This window comes from Bactrocera tryoni, chromosome 5 (genome assembly GCF_016617805.1).
Source record: "Bactrocera tryoni isolate S06 chromosome 5, CSIRO_BtryS06_freeze2, whole genome shotgun sequence".
Lineage (NCBI taxonomy): Eukaryota > Metazoa > Arthropoda > Insecta > Diptera > Tephritidae > Bactrocera > Bactrocera tryoni.
The window spans coordinates 79673102-79692431 of record NC_052503.1 but is presented as its reverse complement, the minus strand read 5'-3'; the positions used below and the strand labels follow the sequence as shown (position 1 = coordinate 79692431).

The window sequence follows — 19330 nt, the reverse complement described above, 5'->3', positions numbered from 1 at the left end:
CCCCCTTAAAACATAAATAATAATGGCCATCTTAACTCTTTGTGCTGCCATGTGACACATCACACTAAAATAATGTGATTTTTACGACACTCGTGTGTTGCATAACATTCGGCATTCAAATTGTCCTTTTATGTGCAACATACGTTTGCTGAGATCCCCGCGGAGAAGACACATTTGTTAAAACATAAATTTGTATTCATCTTGAAAGTAAGGGCCCCAATGCCGTCAACGCCACCAACAGGAGCGCTAAGCATGCCCGTGTTTATACCTAAGCAGCAAACAGCAAGTCTTGATGACTATAAAACACCAATATGTGTGTTAGTGACCGTGTAAAACGCTTCGTCACATGCAACACAGATTTCATATTAGCATATCTACTAATGAATGCGTGTAAAACAATATCAATAAAAGTAAAAGTTCATTAGCATAACATAAAAACGACATTTATAGCATTGGTAGCTTTTATTTGCATACATGATATGTGTATGTGTGTGTGTGTGTGACTGTCCCAGCGGGCTTGCGGCTTGAATTGTTAATATGATACATACTGCGCGTGTGCGTGTATGTGTGTGTTTGTGTTTGTGTTTGTGTAAGTTTTGTGGTCAGTGTGACCCAAATTTTACAACCAAAATTTTATGATTACACAAGAGACTGCGCTAAAGGATTACTAATCACATATTCATACAAGCAAACGCGCACACACACTCGAGTGAGGAAATATGCAAGCACGCCTGAGCGTATGCTAATAAAATAGTATGAAAACTATCAGCATAAAATTTAGTTTACATAAAATTTTCTGTTGACACAGTGAAATAGAAATGGAAATGTTGACCGAAATGCGGCGAGCTAGAGGGAGATAGAGATAGGGGTAGAGAGAAAGAGAGATAGGGAGAGCAAAAGTTATATAGAGCAAAAAAGTGATAGAAAGAGAAAAGGGTGAGCAGCGCCAGAAGCGTGAAAATGGCGGTGTTGAAAAGTCGTAAAATGACACAAGCGCAGGTGCCTACAGACAAACTAATATATCTGCTTGTTAAAATCGTATATATATAAAGATCTGTGTATATATGTATATCAGTCCAACGCACTCAAAAGCGCAAGCAACATTTTAACAGCTCATTGTTGCTTGCGTTTGAGCGAAATTTTCTGCAAGAGTCGCAACAAGACGTGGCTATAATGTCCGCAATGCGGCAGTAAAATGTGGCAACTAACGAGTTGTTGTAGTTATATATGTTTGTAAATGTGTAAATGCGACACCTTTAACATACCATACATATATATATAATATGTCTGTGTTTGTGGCAACAATTGCGGGCATTATGCTAATTTTTGAAGGACATTTGAAAGAGAACTTGTCACACAGCCGCTCAGTCCGCACTCACTCTCGCTACACCAAATACTTGGCATAATATTATTTCGTCAGTGTGACAAGTGTCGCGTGGCGCTTTTTTGTTGCATGACACCCACTATGCCTTTTCCAAATGCAGCTGGCAGGGGTACAATGCAAATCAGTGTGGTAAATTAGAAATTACGCAAATCTGTGGCGGCTACAATTGGAAAGAGCGTGAAATGAACAGTAATGAAAGGGTAGCCAATCACATGCAAATCAATGCACAAAAGCATGGAAGGGATCCACAAAATAAGGAGTGGAAAGTGATTTGTAAAGGCAATTGAAGAAATTAAGTAATTTACCTAATATTAGGTGCCATACAGCCTTTTTTCGATATTTCATTCATTTCATTCGAGCTGAAGCTACGTCCTAAACTTCTCAAACGAGTTGTGAATAGTTTTCTATATAAAATCAAAATAATTATATAGCCAAGGGTTTCTATAAGAATATATATTCTATTCTTTCCACAAAGGTGATCGCCATTGACCGGTAATATCTTTAAACTCCAGATGAGTGTTGAGCTCTAGAGAACCGGCTTTATCACAAAGACCCACAACAGAACTTATGCTGCATTGTCCTCCTGTTCAATATCTTCCAAATATAATCTTTCGCAGCAAACCTCTCACTATGGTGGAATACATGCTAACTTCAGGGTAGTTCACCCTGTCCAAGCGACTTTTAGATACTGACATAATTTGATCTCAGAAGAGACCATTCGAGCTTCTCTATAGTGTCTATTGTGAATTGCAATCTTGCCAACAAAAATCACTTTGCAGCAAAGTTCTGCCATCTATCAAAATATAATTCGTTGAAAAAAACCTTCTTGTCAAGCGTAAAATGTACTAAAGATGGTCTACTCGGCACCTCGAGGTCTTACCCAGAGATAGAATCTACTATAGTTCATAATTGGTTTTTTAGTAGAGTGAGATGGCAATCACGGTCTCAGATTTGTTGAAACAGAGCACAATATAGAAGTATCTTCCGGATTCAGTTTTAAGAAAAGTGCTTGAAACTTCATCCACAAAAAGCTAAAATAGGCTTTCCATCTCCAGCTAAATCGATCTTTTTCTTCTTTACTGGCGTAGACATTTTCCATGCCTCCGCATATCAAGATGGGAATGATGAGCGTCTTGTAGAGTTTGGTCTTTGTTCTTCGAGAGAGGACTTTACTTCTCAATTGCCCACCCAGTCCAAAGTATCCCATGTAGGCAAGAGTGATTGCTGTTAATACTGGTCCCAAGATAAACGAAATTATCTATTATAACTGCCAGCAGTCCATTCTTACAGAAGATTGTATCTTCCATATTTAGTTCTGCAGCTCGAATTATTTTCTTCAAGAGTAGATTGAAGATGTCGCATGATAGGGAGTCTCCTTGTCTGAAACCTCGCTTGGTATCAAACGGCTTGGAGAGTTCCTTCTCAACCCTGACGGAGCTTTTGGTGTTGCTGATTACTGCACCTTGTCAGTTTTTCGCCGCCGTATTTGAATAGCTCGACTTCGACGATTCATCGGCTCCTGTCACTTCGTTGTTCTTTAGGCGAGTAATTGCTATTCAAACCTATTCATTGTCGAGCAATGAAATATCTATCGCACCGTCATCTTTTGGCGAATTGGGTTCCCATCTCCAGATGTTCCTCTTTACTGCCGTTCAGCAGGCTGGAAAAGTGTTACCTCTATAACTTTAGTATGCTCTGGTCGTCAGACATAAATGATCTCTTTTGAAACCTTCCGTCAGTCGCTCATCTTTCGTAGAATTTTCGTGCACTACCCTTGTCGGCGAGCTTCTCAAGCTCTTTATATACACGTATTTCGACCTCTTTCATTTTTGTCTGCGTATCTAAATCGATCACCTCCAAAATTATTTATTCGGATCATTCGAAAACGAAATCGATATATGTATGCTAAAAATTTATAAACTTTGGAGTATTCCATTTCAAAACGATCGTTCAGTTATTTTTCAGCTTGTCTAAAAAAAACGAAAAATTTTCATTCAGAAAATTTTTTATTAGCAAAATATTTTATTAAGAACAAACGAAAAATTGTATTCAAGGAAGAAATATTTGTTTACAATTCTCATATTAATATGACGGTCTCATATCAAGCGCAAGTCGCGACCAGCAACTTCAATTGCTTCTTGAAACTATTGGCCCGCTGGCGTGGTAGCATTTATAAAATTATTTGGAGGGACTTAGCCGTATTTCTGGTGTTGTATTATGCTCTGGGTATTACTTATCGTTTTATGATGGGACCAGAACAACAACGGTGAGCAGAAATACATAGAAACGAATTAACGAAAAAGGAGCGAAGGCTGAAATTAACAAGTCATACTATTGTTAGGCTGGGAACATAGTGGAGCAAAGAGCGATTCTGCACCAAAAAAATTAGAGGAATATAAAAGTTTTAACCTAAAATTCACACTGAAGCACTTGATTCACTATGATCTTAGCTTAAGCTTAGCCAGTTAAACTCATCCTATCGCCACTTAAACCTACAGTTTTCAAGAGTACTTGATAGTACTCTATGCTAACCTCACTCTAATAAAATTTCTTAACTCCCCAGCCTCTTTGAACTGCTGGTGCATTACTGTCACAGCTCGAGCACACTCATACCGCTCTCGTTTGTGCTCGGCTTCTATATTGCGGTTGTCATGAATCGCTGGTGGACTCAATACATTACTGTGCCATGGCCTGATCCACTTGCCGTCTACGTGAGTACGCTCTTTGTCGGACAGGATGAACGTGGTCGCATAATGCGTCGCACCGTCATGCGTTATGTCTGCCTCTGTCTAACCATGATTTTTACGATGGTGGCGCCGAGTGTCAAGAAACGCTTTCCCACAATGGACTCGTTGGTAGATGCCGGTCTGTTGACCGAGAATGAGAAGGATGTGCTAATAGCTATGGATGAAAAATCACCGAAGCATCGCAAACATTGGGTGCCGCTCGTCTGGGCGGCCAGCATTGTATCGCGTGCGCGTAAGGAGGGTCGCATACGTGACGATGTTGCGCTGAAAACTATTTTCGATCAGTTGGACGCGTTTCGTAACAAATGCGCCGTTATATTGCATTTCGATTCGGTGCCAATTCCTTTGGTTTATACACAAGTGGTAACGCTGGCGGTGTATTCATACTTCTTGGCGGCGCTGATTGGCCAACAGTGGATGCCTAGAGAGGCGGACCCTGATGGGCACTACGATTGGGTTGACTATTATTTTCCTATTTTTACAACGCTGCAATTTTTCTTCTATATGGGTTGGCTAAAGGTGGCGGAGTCACTGATGAATCCGTTCGGTGAAGATGATGATGACTTTGAGGTGAGCTGGTGTATACATTTTGAGTTTGCGTACAAATTCTTCACTTGTTGGTTAGGTGAATTGGATGATTGATCGCAACTTGCAAGTCTCCTACTTTATTGTCGATGAAATGCATCACGAGCATCCCGAATTGGTGAAAGATCAGTACTGGGATGAAGTTTTGCCTGGCGGTCTGCCATATCCGGAAGACTATCACAAGGTCACCACAGATTTCACTGATGTCGGCAAGGTATTGAAAGTTGTTTGGGCTCTTTTGTAGAGAAAGGAGTTCAATAATAGGAATTTTCATAGATCTAGCAATTATAGGGTGCTATTTGAGGTTATGTTAGGTTAAAGTGGGATTACAGATTTATTTTCTTAAACCACGTTAGTTATTAAGTTAAAAGGGTCGATCAAAAGATCAATATTTCGGAGAGAAGGGAGCAGTAGTCTCGTTAGAAATTTTCTGCGGGGTTAGACCATATCGCACGAATACAAATTGAGTTTGTAAATCAGCTAGACCCCAGAGCAGAGTAACTGTGGGTTGACCTTCCTGAGCCCAAACTTGATCGGAATGTTTTCCGTTTTTGCATAGTCTGATATATCGAGTTGGGGTATTGAAAGCTCATCTCTTCACGGGTAAATTAGAAGTTGCCAGCAACATTTATAGAATGAGGTCTTTCCAAAGTGTTTTGAAGTAGGACTCGGTCTAATTCGCTGGGTGACATATTTGGATGTCCGGTTTCCTCTTAAGAATTCTGATCATTAATTCGGATTCGCAATTTTGCCGAGCTGATTGTCTTTAGCCGGACGAAGTTCCGGGTCTCTTCAGGCTACGTAAATCCGACTGTCATAAGAACGGTATTACTGGTGTGTGTTTAGTCTCGGTAGTTGCTTCTAGAAGTGTCTGAAGTTCGCAAATAAATGTCAGGAGAATTTAGGAGTTTCTAGAAGATAGAGGTCTAATCCGTACCAAATTCCACTTTGTAGTCGGATGGCGCTGCACATTTCGTTTGGAAGCGTCGCGACAATATGGCCACCAACTCTAGCATGCATAGCAGCGTCTCACGGATCAACGCGGTATTGAAGCGCCTAATCAGCAAGGAGGATACTCAAACTAACAACAGCCGCTTGCGGCTCTCTACAAGCTCCGTCTCACTGGGCGAACACATACCGCATTCCACATCCGATTATGAAAGGCATTTGGCCACAAATAAGTATTCCGGCGCTGCGCGTCTGTCATGGTTGACCGATGTCGGCGGCGAAGTCGATTCAAAAAGCATGCTTCTGCCACCCGAACAGTTGCGTTCTCAAACGAGCGCTGCTGAATCACTCACGTATGAAGATGAGGGCGCGGATGGAAGAGAGAAGGACGATTTCGATTTGTTGCGTGAAGAGCGTGAGCGTCAACGCCAGGAACGACAACGTCAGCGCATTATGCAAAATGTTTACACTGCCACAAGTGCCACAGCTGATCTGTTGCCTGCTTTGATTGCCTCGGGTTTGAATTTAGCAGCGCCACCGACTATACCGATACCAGCGCAAATGCTGCAGCCGAAATCGAGTGATCAACGCAGTGCCACGCCGAGCGCAAAGAGTAGCAGCAGCAGCGGTGCCGGTAGTAAGTCACGTGTCTCTGGGGCGGCTGAGCAGAAGAAAAAGCGTGATGAGCCGGACAAGCAGGAAAAATAGCGCAAAAGAAGCGGTTGATAACTCCCTGTTGTATACTTATATTTTTAGTTCGAGTTCTATTTCAATTACATGCTTTACTTGTACATATTTTTATTAAAAAATGAAAACCAATTTGTGTTTGAAAGCCGTCGGTTTTCAATCTTCCGCTTGTCTCAAGAGCGCCATCTACTGGTTAAAAATTTAATACATATGTTCCGATTTCATATTGCTTCAGTTAAAAGGTTTGTGTCTTAGCTGGAATATTCCAATGTCCTGGATAAGATCGAAATATGTGGATGATCTTTATGGAGTAAACTTCTTCGCGTTGCCAACTTACATGAATTTGTGGGATTTGTTACTTTTATACTTTAAAAGAGCGTTGCTTTTGTTTAAATCTGTTTTATCATCCTATAAAAAAGAAGATATTCTCTGCCATCTAGTGGTTCTCCATGTTATTGAAAGACAGCTATTGGAGGTTTAGTGGAACGTTTTTTCGATTGACTCATCATCAACGCTTAATCGACTGTTGAACAAAAGCTATGCTCGGTTGACTGTTCTTGACCCCCCAAAGTGAGTTCTTTAACCTAACTTCCCAAAGTTCGCTCTAAGCTAAAGCTAACTCTAATTGGAATAAAGAATAGTTTGATATGAATACTAGAGAAGACTTGGTAGAAATACAATGTTTTTGAGATATCGGTCTGTAATTTTGCAATTGTCTTCTTCTTTACAAGACGCTGCTTATTTGTCGGAATGGTCGATATCGGACCACTATAAGACGTGGCTGCAGTACAAATTGAACGATAAAAAGCAAGTCCTTGAAAGGAAAACTTTTTTATTTGATAAGATATCTTCACGAAAATTTACATATATTTATATCCAAGGCAACAGTAAAATTCCCGAACAAATTGTTGATATCGGATGACTATAGCATATAGCTGCCATACAAACTGATTGATCAAATTGAAACCCTTGTATGGAAAACTTTTTTATTTGACAAGATATCGTCACAAAATTTCATACAGCTTATTGCCCAAGTCAACGGTACAATGTACAGAACTTTTGTTCAGATCCCATGACTGCAGCATGTAGCCCCCATACAAACTGTATTGCATTTGCTACACCTGCCACCGCGTTTGAATTGCTTGCTGACTGTTTGTATGTGCATTTAGTTAATAACATTAACAACAACACAATATATAACTGCATACATATAGTATATAATAAAATATATATTTATACAGTTAGTAACAGTTGCTGCCGCTGGTGCATGTATTTTGCGCCGGCAATGGCTTTTGGACTTAACGAACCATAAGTGGTGGTAATGGCGTTAACTGCTGTGCAACACACACACACATGCATGAACATGTAACTGCTTCCCGTTGCAGTGTTCTGTTAACAGCTGCGACCGATGCAGTCAATTGCTGTGATGTTGCTGTTACTGCTATTGTTGCTGCTATTATTCTTGTTGTTGTTGTTGCTATTGTTATTGCGCGTAATTGTTTTCTTGTTATTGCATTGTCCTGCGCTGCAACACATGTGTGGCACAGCTGCTTGCTGCACAATATAATTATTGCTAATAACACTATGCCGTTAAAGTGCATGCAGCACTTGACATTGTTGTTGTCGTGGCTTTTTGTTGCTGCTGTTGTCATTTGTGTTTTTGTTGCTGTGCACCGTTCTAACAATAGAAACAAAACAGCTCACTTTATTGCTTGTTAATTAACCACTTATTGCAGAGTGAATTGTATTCGAAGCGGTCAAATAAAGATTTAAATTCATGTTACGTATACGCCCCGTCGCCCAGTGTTATGTGGGCAAAAATACAGGAAAGTGCTTATTAAATGAATTGAACATAATTTTGAGTGGTTGATTGATAGATAAGTGAGTGAGTGGTTTATTACTTTGAGTTTATTTATTTTGCTAAAATATGGCAACTCGATTGCTTAAAAAATTTTTTTTTGAGAGTGTCATTATTTTTTTTTGTAACTTCGGGTTATTTCATTCAAATTTGTTTTAATTTTTTTAATAAAGATATGGCAACTCCATTGCTTAAAAAAATATATACATACATTTATTTACTTTTTTTAAGAAACATCTCCTTTATACAAAATATACTAAAAAAGTTAATTAATATTCAAATTATATGGCAACCCTTTTTTTCGATAATACGCATGCCGGCTTATCCTAATATTATGCGCTTTTTTATTCAAACGAAAATATTTATTGTTATTTATTTTTTTATCATATCTTTTGTAAATATGTATGTGGTAACTACATATGTAGTTAACACAAAAAACATAAAAGTTCTTTTGAACTTCCCTGATGCAAAAAATATTAAATATAAAATTTATGTAAATTGAAAATAGGTGGCAACACTGTTTTTTTTAATTTGTAAAAACTTACAGTTTAATTTTATTTGCAGTTTTAAACAATATTAAAAGGAAACTCATGAATATTAACAATTTTAAATTGAAAACATGTGGCAACTCTGTTTTTTTTTCAAATTTGTAAAAGTTTACAGCTTAATTTTATATGCAATTTTGAGCAATATTAAATAAAAACTCATGCATATAACTACTTTTATGCACAAGGAATTCCATAAGGCTCTTCAAAATCATTTCAGTTCAGTTGCTTGCAGCCGAGCATAAAAATATTAAATGAAATATGTATGTACATATATGTTTATGCCTGCGTTTTCACTTTTAATCTTTCCAAATACCAATTCTCAAAACACAAAATAATTTTCCAAATAATAAGCAACTAATTTGAATATCCTTTGAGACATATGTATGTATATGTATATATTTAGTTGTAATGAGTCATATTTATTGGAATTTCAATGTGTGTGTAAGCTTCTATAAACACATACATATGTACATATACACACACATACATATATGTTAGAAATTCCATCAGTGTCAGCACCCTCGTGATTTTGGCTAAAGAATATGTGCAAGCTTGCTGCATAAATGCGTACAATGATTAATGGTTACTGAGAGAAAACATTTGAATACGCACACATAAAGAGAAATTTGTATAGAACTTTTTTTTATTGAAATTCCATACCAACCATTGCTATTTCTTATCGCTAAAAGTAAATAAACCTGCCAAAATAGCGAAAAAAATATTGAAAACTCAACACTCCCAGCGCGCTCTCACGGCACTTGATGACATTTTAATTTCGTAAAACTTCGCTCATTCCGCCTGGCATTGTTTTCTTAGCAAAATATTTTTGCGTGACTGTTCACAAACACTTTCACATATGTATGTACTATACATACAGAGAAAAGTGTATGTGTGCTTGTTGGTTCAAGCGTTTCCAACTCCGAATGCTTAAGTACATTCCTGCGAGACCTAACTAATTTGCATATACTTAGCATTTGTATGCGTAAATGCAACACTGTGTGTTGTGGCTGTGTTAGAAATGTGGTAAGCACATGTGTGTTTGTGCAGTCAGTTGTTATTCGTGCGCTGGATTCCCCAAACAAATTACACACATGCAGAACGCTCACGCATGTGCCTGTGTGGTGCGTGTGGCAAGTCGAAGTTTTATGCTACGACGCGGAAAAATAATAACACGCATCACGGCAGCTGACTTTCATGTGCTGTTAGCCAACTAAAGCATACACGCATATATACGTACACACATTAATATATATATACGCACACACACCGTACACTGGTATTACAAACACATATTTTATGCATATGGTGACTCATATGTGTGCTTCCAAAGAAAATAAACCAATGTTAGCTTTCACTTACTTACTACTGAATGTTTTGCGCCTTAATGTATGCTAAGTGGTTTGCAGTAAAAATGAAATTAAAAGTTCATTGGCATGAAATAATGTGCTATATGCATGCATATTTACAGTGTGGATCGAAATTTATTATTATATAATATTATATGCACTCATCCGAACACGTCTTCAGTGGACAGAACTGCCAGTGTTTTAATGAGCAACGTTCTAGCTAAATATTAATGAACCAAAGCGACAAATAATTAGTTATTCAGATTCTACAACCTATTGTTAGCCTTAAATTATGTAAAAACATTCAATAAATAACTATTTGGGTAAAATAAAAATTCATATTTTGGATGAAATCAACATTCGGTGAAAATATCGGTGAAATTATCGGTGAAGTTATCGGTGAAAATAGCGGGTTTTAGTATACTAAAGCTGCTGCCGCTGATATATGTACCATAACTTTAGAGTGCCTAAAAACTTATGAACTTCCTATAAATGACTACTAATGGAAATTTTTCAACCAAAGTCTCTAAATTCTTACAAAATTTCAATCTTAGGAGTTGAACTGACTACAATAGTCCTCAAATACCCTTTCCTGTCACCTTCTTACTTAACGAACTTCGTTTGTTTGTCGTTGGTTTAAAACCTAAGTAGTTCGCTAATCGGCTATTCTGCTGGAAGAATAAATGATTTATGACCACTCTCCTTGAGGTCTTTGTTTTTATCATTAAAACATTTTTTAATATTCCCAAAATCTAAACTTAAATTTTCATAAGATAAATATTCTTTGAGCTTCAGAAAAAATCTGCTTCATAAAAGAGTAAAATATGTACAGAAGAAGTATACCGGGTTGGTACGGGCAAACAAATAATGGAAGGATAAAGTTCTTCTTCTTGTTCTTATTCTTCTTCTTCTTCTTATTCTTCTTTGCTAGCGTAGACAAAAAGTACTTACTTGTAAGAAATTGTACCGATGAAGTAGTTATATTTCCATTATAAATTACTGGAACTCTAACAAATACAAAGATGTTGGCTAGGAGCGGATAAATTGAGACGTGACTTCTACTCGAAGAGCTGTGTATTCGCTATGTTTGACTTCTCAACAGATTTATCGAAAAGTCTCCGGCTTATCACTGTAAAATAAATTATTTTTACAAAAGTTTTTTCTTTTTTTATTCAACATAGTTTCACTGATTACAGCGACTCTCCATCTTTTTGAAACCATTTCTGTAGTAAGAATTAGCCTTTGTTTCAAAATAGGCTTCAGTTTCACCGATCACCTCTTCATTCATTCAAAATTTCTACCCAGCAAGCATTCTTTTGAGATCTGAGAAGAGAATATAGTCGCTGGGGTACAGATCTGGAGAATGCAGTGAATGCGGAAGCAACTCGAATCCCAATTCATGGATTTTTGTCATCGTTTTCTCTGACTTGTGTCACGGTGCATTGTCTTGGTGAAACAGCACTCTCTTTTTCTTTGAATGCGGCCGGTTTTCGCCGATTTCGTCCTTCACACGATCCAATAATACTACGTAATGTCCGTAGTAGCTGTTGATGGTCCTTCCTTTTTCAAGATAGTCCTTAAAAATTATTCCATGCATATCCCAAAATACTTTGCTTTACATACCTCCGCTTCCAACCTGAGCGCTAATACAAATATTTATGCATAAACACGACTTATGAGTGTTGCATTATAATAAAATCTCTATAAGACCACCTGCGTGCAACTTGTTAGCAAACCGCCATGGCGTTAAGCCACACCGGCTGCTGCGACAAATGTTTCCAACCTCCAAAAACTCAAATACACAAGTCGGGCAGCCACAGCAGTCACTTTCGTGACGCTTTCGCACTATGAAAATACTAGCAGACTGCAACAACAACAATATGCCTAGCAGTTTAACTTAGTTTGCTTTGCATTGCAAAAACAACAAATATATGAAGTTGTTGCACAGACGCCAAAGCAGCGTGCTAAAGCGAGCGCGATTTGAGAACACATGCAACATGCCACGTATGTTGCAAGGCGCTGCATTAGTAACGGTAAATATTTGCCATCCAACTTGCCACCAACTTGTAGTTGTTGTTGACACTACCTCAGGCTATTTTCATTGTTTCTCTTTCACGTTCTGCTCGCTGCGGTCGCTTGTTGTCATTGCGACTTCTAGCACGGATCTGTGTATGTGCGTAGATGTGTGTGTGTGTCACGCGTGTTGACACTGTGGAAATAATTGACCACAGGATAAACAGGTTTTGCAGGTGTTTTGCATTATCATCACCATCAGCGTTATTATTACCATAAAGTAAGCGGTTGTAATTTAATTGGTGTTTATGTTTATGACGAACAACCGACTGGGCGTGGCAGGTGTGATTGTGCGTGATATGCGGCCAGTAGTACGTGGTTGAGAATATGTTGGTATTAAAGACATAATTTTAGTGTATACATAAAAAATATTGGAAAGTATCATTATAGCATAAAAAGCTTTAAAGCTCTCAAGCACGGTTACTAAGCTCTAAAGCGCTTGCTGCTCATAAAAATGCCATTTTCTCATCAAAAATGTAGACCCAAATATTTTTCTATTTAATTTGCAACACTAAAAGTTGTTTTTAAAAACCTTAAGCGCTTTTTGATACCAACTGTTCAATGGATGGGCTTTAGGCCTGCCAAACACTACATAAATTGTTACGGCTGAAAGTATGATTAATTATAATATTTAAGAAAGTAAGAAAATCTGATGCTAGTTTAATATTATTGTCCACATTGTACATTTTGCTGTTTTTTGCTCTACTGGTTGTTGTCCCGGCTGTAAATTTCGTTGTGTGCATTGATAAAAGTTTCAAAAACCGCCTCGAAAATGGTAAAAGACCGTGTTTCGAGACCGGGAATGTTTATTTTTTGCGAGAGAACTTAAGATATTTAAAATTCTTATGACGACCTTTGTCTTATTCGTCTAATTCAATGTTCAAAAAGAATCAATGAAAGATATCTTTATTCACAAACTTTGAATCCTCCAAAACCAATTCTATACAAAACACTTCGAAAACAGCGAAAGAGCTAGGCTTGACCTCGTAAGTTCTAGAAATCATGTACACTGGATCTCCACAAATCAGACAGGAACCGGTTTTAAAAGACGACAGCTGTAATTTTCCAATAAAATGCCTCGGAAATCAACAAAAAAAGTGTTCCAAAGTACATACATAAACTCCTTCAGACCGCCGTTGTGGACTACAACGATATTTCGACGTAGAAAACATTGTCTACTGTCATTTGTACCTCCAAGTAAAGCAAACCTGCCTGATTATGTAATTATGTATATCTCGAAATCCAAAGCAGAATAACGTGTTGTCAAGAGCTATTCTGCGTTGGATTTCGGGATATAATTATATGCAAGTTCGAAGTGAGTAGGCAATTAAAAAGCAAAGTTCCTTCTCGACGAACAAATACCAAATTCCACAAGTCACTCATCATCCCCGTCCTGCTATATGGTGCAAAGGTATAGACGATGACAACATCAGGTGAGTTGACATTACGAGTTTTCGAGAGAAAGGTTCTGAGGAAGATTTATGGACCTTTGCACTTTGGCAAAGGCGTTTGACGTAGTCGATGGAACGATGAGCTGTACGGTGTACGACGACATTGGCATAGCTCAAGAACGACTGGCGTGCTGTTGTAAGCTCAGCTATGACCACGCAAACTCTACATACGCCAATAAAGAAGAATATATGGAATAATATCTGCCCAGCAGAACGTAAAGCAGTAGCCATCCAAGTACAACTCATGAACCAGCCTAATCAGCACAGACAATAAAATTTACAAATATAACGGAAATAAACAACTGTTTGTGGCTTGACGGCCGTGTAATTGTGAAACCAACAACCCACAACCTCACGTTGGTAGCACAGGTGTTTACTGCATACATAACCTCTAATGATGGTGTTAGTAATTGGTTTATTGAACGTTAGCACCGGTCAGCACTGACCATGCGATCCAAATGCCAGACAGTCTGCACGCAATGAATTATGAACTAAGCAAATGTAACTGTATAAATTTTGTGTGGAACTCATTTACAATTCGACAGGCAGACATAAAACTGTAGTTTTGTAAATGGATTGCAGTCTGCATGGTCTACGACTGCCTGCAGCTCAACTTTAGCTGACCGGAAATTATTGATTAAACCATAAACTACGCATATTTCCTGACTATGCTCAGCTAATAACTCAGAATTGTGAATTGTGGCAAGCTGTTTGAAATGCGCACTAAAAGGATTCGCAGTTTTGCGTACACCAGCCAGTAAATATACACACTGGTGCCGTGTTTTTGTATGCCTACGAATGCAGTTCGGCCGTAGCGTCAGAGCAGGCAATGCAGCGTGTAATGCTCACAAGGATAATAACTAAAATTTATTGCATTTCCAATGCAGATGGCAAAAATCATTACTGAATTATCTAATGCATGGATGCGTTGATTGCTGCCAGGCAGCAAAGCTGTAAAGTTTAAAATGTGCATGGTATCAGTGTAACGGTGGTATTACGTGGTAAAAACGTGGCTAACCGGTTAGCGATTTGTTATTTTCGGACCAAAACGAGCTCGTTAGGTTTTTGAGGATAAATGAAAGACTCTCGAAGGATTATGCGATCCGTGTATGGACTTCTGTCTTCGATGATTACTTTACCATATCTGTCTTGTTTCTTCAGATAATGCAATGGAAGTTTTCGAAATTGTGCTTATACCCTCACCATATTCGATTTTTCCAACAGCACTGGGCTAAAAGCCTTTACATTAAGACTATAATTGAAAATCCAGTTTTTTCCATCAACGTTCGGCTCTATTAACGGTCAGCTGTTATACTTGCTTGTGTTCTTCATTTTGTATTTTTCCTGATGATCAGCAGATTGCTATTTTATTAATGCACACAACCAAATTTACAGCTGGGACAACAACCCGTAGAGTTAAACACAGACAAATTTACTGTGTGAACAACAACCGGCAGAGTTGCTCTCCGGTTTCAACTCGATTTCAATACGATTAAGAATCAATGTTGTAAAATAAGATTTTTATCTGATCTGTGGGAACTGAACGAATGTGCTTAATACACATTTTTATATAAGTTATATATAACTGCACCCTTAGAAACTAGTCTAAGCCTAGTTTGCAACTCACTAGCACAATTTTAACTAATTATTTCTAGTAGAGAAACCCAAAAATTTGCTACCAAGTACGCATTCCCAAACTTTTGAATTGTGCTTGCACTAAAAACCCTTCCTCCTCTCTCCTTCTCCCTCTCCCTCTTTCTCTCTCTTACACTCTGCGTCTGCGTTGCGTAGCTCAATTTTCGATTTTAACTTTATGATTTCTACCCATTTGGCTGCCCTAGAGACATTATGGCGTACGCATAATTTTGCCATTAACCTCCGAGGCTTGTGTGTTGGCCCAATATCGAGATATATGTCTATATGTACATCCCTAATGAACTCTTGCCAATTGCGGTATATGAAAAGTAATCGTTATCACACATTTGCCACTGGCCATAGGCAACAAAATGAGCAATATTTGTGTGACCATCAACTTATGGAAAAGTTATGTCATTGTGGCGCACAATATGGCTACAACTCGTTTAGTCAATGTGGCAGCGCCTAAATGTATACTGCTATGATGCCAAATGGCGACTTAATTTTGTGTTGAATTATTGCAAAGTTTTATTTATTTTAATGGAAGCCAGCAAAATTTGGCAATATAATGAATGTAAAAGTATTGGAAAAGGCTTTTGTAAACTAATAAATTAATTCATATAGATAAAGTAAATAAATAATTCATATAAATATGTAGAACGCTGAAAATGGCTATAAAATTTCATCATACAGAGCAATTGCCTTGCTTTCAGCTACTTCCGTTCTTCGTCCTGTTCCTCTTCGTCGAGCTCCTCTTCAACATTATCTTCATGCTCCTGCTGTCTCTTTGGCTTCCGCTTCGTTGTTGAATCCTTTTGTTGCTCTTGTTGTTGTTGTGGCGACTGTTGTGCCGTTCCAATTGCCATGGGTGATGTCATCTGCCTGGTCAAAGATTGTACACTGAAGGTTTCCTCAGTCGTCGGCATGCCACGCGCTGTTGGCGATTGCGTAGCCGGCACGCCTGTCAAATCAGCGTCCAAATTCAGATTGGTCGCAGCCGAAATGCCGCGCGCATACTTCAGTTTTTGCCTTTCGAAACGTTCACGTTCGCGCTCTTCACGCAAACGTTCGAATTCATCTTCGGGCTCCTCCTCCTCCTCGACATCCTCTTCCACGTCTTCAACTAAAGTGAAAAGTCTTAATACCATTAGCAATACCTTACAAATTGAACTATCCCTTCGACTTTTCAGTGGAGTCTCCACCAAATTTAGTACCTCCTTTACTTACATGTTACTTGCGCCGATGTGACACTTTCCCTACGGATACTCTCCACGCTGCTCGGTGGTATGTCCTCCTCAGCGTCACCACGAAATATTTCGCGCACATCTTTGGTCGGTGATATCTCCGGGTGTTCGGTTAGTGTTCTATCAGCATCCATGTCATCAATTTTCTCATCGATTATGTGCAAAGCCTCGGCAGTTCGTATTGTAGCCGGCGATTTGATAAGCGAATGCACGGAACCATTAGTTTGTGCGGAAGTTTGCTTCTCGGCATCTGGCTGTGATGTATTGCTCTCCTTTTCGTTGGGTTCGCGTGAGAGAAATCTTTGCAAAGCCGTACGAAAGCGTAAACTGGTGTCGGTCATGCGGCTGAGCGAAGACGACGCTGTGGGACGGTCCTCAATTCGTGTGCTGGTGGTCTAGAATAAACGACAAATCTGTATATGTTAGGTTGTCAGACTATAAGAGATTAATATGGCGTCCGTAGATTACTTGGGACTTCTAAGACCAATTATCTTTTAAAAGCAATAAGCTTAAGGAAGGCTTTCAGAGGCCACATGAAACTGGATCCATGAGTATAAACCATAATTTTGTTACGGAATATTCGAACAGTCCTATTAATGCCTATTTGTTCACAAGTAGGCTCCTAAGTAGACTTTTCGGGTCGAGAGACAATCGAACTCTCCATCATTTTTTTTACTCTTTAGCTCTCTTTTTATCGCTCTGTAACTGTTGTTTCTTTCTTTCTCTGTCTCTTTATATGTCCATATTTTTTTCTTTATATCTCTCTCTCTTAATGTACTTACCATGCCATCATATTTGGACTCAGATCGTGAGAGCGCCGTTTGGTTGGTGTTGAAGTCCAATCTAGCGGTGGACTGTACCGGTGGCTGTTCGCGCTTGCTATCTACTTGATAGGGAAGTTCGTTGGGGAAAACTTCATCCCAATACTGATCCTTTACCAATTCGGGATGCTCGTGATGCATTTCGTCGACAATGAGATAGGAAACTTGTAGATTGCGATCAATCATCCAGTTGACCTATTGGCCAAATACAATATATAACCAAAATCAGCATCCTTTTTGATTCATGCCACCAAACACTCACCTCAAAGTCATCGTCATCCTCACCAAAGGGATTTATCAGCGTCTCGGCCACTTTCAGCCAACCCATGTAGAAGAAGAATTGCAAAGTGGTGAATAATGGAAAGTAGAGATCCACATAATTCTGATTGTCGTGTTTAGTCCACTGATGGCCGATCACCTGGCAAATGAAGTAGGTATACACCGCCAATGTGACGACTTGCGTGTACACCAGCGGCACCGAAATGGTATCATAGAACAGCAAGACGCCACAATTGCCGCGAAATGTATTTAAAGCATCAATAATGGTTTTCACCGAGAAATCATCACGTATGCGTCCCTCCTTACGTGCGCGCGTTATAATGCTAGCGGCCCAAACGATCGGTAACCAATATTTTGGGTACTTCGGAAAGGCAACATTTAAGTCTTGTATGACGAGCTTCTCATTCTCCAACAGTAAACCCGCTTCAACTAGATGGTCGAGCGTAGGAAAACGTTTCTTGACGCGTGGCGCGATTTGTGTGAACACAATGGTGAGACAAAGACACACGTAGCGCATAACGGTGCGACGCATAACGCGTGCACGCTCATCCTGACCATGCACGTTGGCGCTCACGAAGACAGCTATCGGATCGGGCCACGGTATGGTCATATATTGATCCCACCAGCGTTGCATCACAACTGTTACATAGAAACCGAGCACGAACGAGAGCGGTATGAGTGAGCCGTAACTGTTGCAGTAGTGCACGAGATTCTCGAAGTTGCTGCCAGAAGCCGAAAGAGAAGAAGAAGCAACCTTTTTACAAAGGAATCGGTACTTTATTCTGTGCACTCACCTCTGTGCACTGTCACTCAAAACGAATTGATAAATCAAGTTGAGTACATAGTAAATGAACAGAAAGGCCAGCAAATCACGCCAAATGAGCTTGTAGATGCTGCCGCGCCATCTGAAAAATCGGAAGGATTGTAAAGAGAATTGGATTATAATTAATAAAATTTTTGCTTTTGAGAGCATCACCTTCTTAACAGCGTGAGAAAGCAACCAAATCCGCGACAGGATGCTACTTCGGCGTTATAAGAAACAGTCATTCTTTTTTTTTTTATTTTTTAAGGAAGCTCTAGGTCGGTATGTGCTCGAGTGAAAATAATTTTCTTACTGTTTGACAAAATGAAAAATTTTTAGAAGTTTTTAATTCAGCAAAAGTATATGATTGAATTTAACTTACATGAACCCAGTAGGTTTTTTTGGAATTCAATATTGAGTATTCGAAAATACTAAATGGAATCAGGTAGTCCGATATCATATGATATTTTGTGAAGCTCGGTGTTTAATTGAATATATTTCTGTTAAAGAAAATAAACTCTTTGTAATAGAGAATGACAATAATGTCCTCTAACATTTGCTAAGAAGCTTTAATGTTTCAAAGAGCAGCTCTTTTCGGCATTTCCCGGTGTTTTACGGACTACACCAACAAAAGCAGTTAATGCTACCGGTGGATATATTGTTGCGAAGTGCGCTCTGAGTCTCAGAGAAGTTGTATATATGATGAGATCCGAACTAGAACACACCGAATCTCCCTCCTCCCTCAACTACCTTCCTGAAAACTTTGATCAATGCATCGCAGAGGTCACTGGTGGCAGCTGTTTCTCTGCTCACATGGGATATGCGAATGGCGAAAAGTTGCGGGGGAAGTTAGTGGGTCAGTGCTAAGAGGGAAGGTTGGAGAGAGTGTTTTCTTTCAGGCGCTCTCCGCTAATTTTAGCTT

General features: G+C 39.0%; 2 protein-coding genes across 2 annotated transcripts; one reads left to right on the top strand and one right to left on the bottom strand.

The window, feature by feature from the left end:
- The first annotated feature begins 3471 nt into the window (after positions 1-3471).
- On the top strand, positions 3472-6372 carry LOC120778424 (bestrophin-4). Its single transcript, XM_040110207.1, has 4 exons — positions 3472-3650; positions 3948-4701; positions 4757-4930; positions 5671-6372. The coding sequence occupies exons 1-4, from the start codon at positions 3472-3474 to the stop codon at positions 6370-6372; spliced, it is 1809 nt and encodes a 602-aa protein (XP_039966141.1).
- A 9416-nt stretch (positions 6373-15788) lies between these two features.
- On the bottom strand, positions 15789-18708 carry LOC120778831 (bestrophin-2-like). The gene is made up of 6 exons (XM_040110842.1): positions 18583-18708; positions 18401-18511; positions 17590-18328; positions 17289-17522; positions 16490-16901; positions 15789-16385 (listed from the first exon to the last, which is right to left on the bottom strand). The coding sequence occupies exons 1-6, from the start codon at positions 18651-18653 to the stop codon at positions 15976-15978; spliced, it is 1977 nt and encodes a 658-aa protein (XP_039966776.1). The 5' UTR covers positions 18654-18708; the 3' UTR covers positions 15789-15975.
- Between the last annotated feature and the right edge of the window lie 622 nt (positions 18709-19330).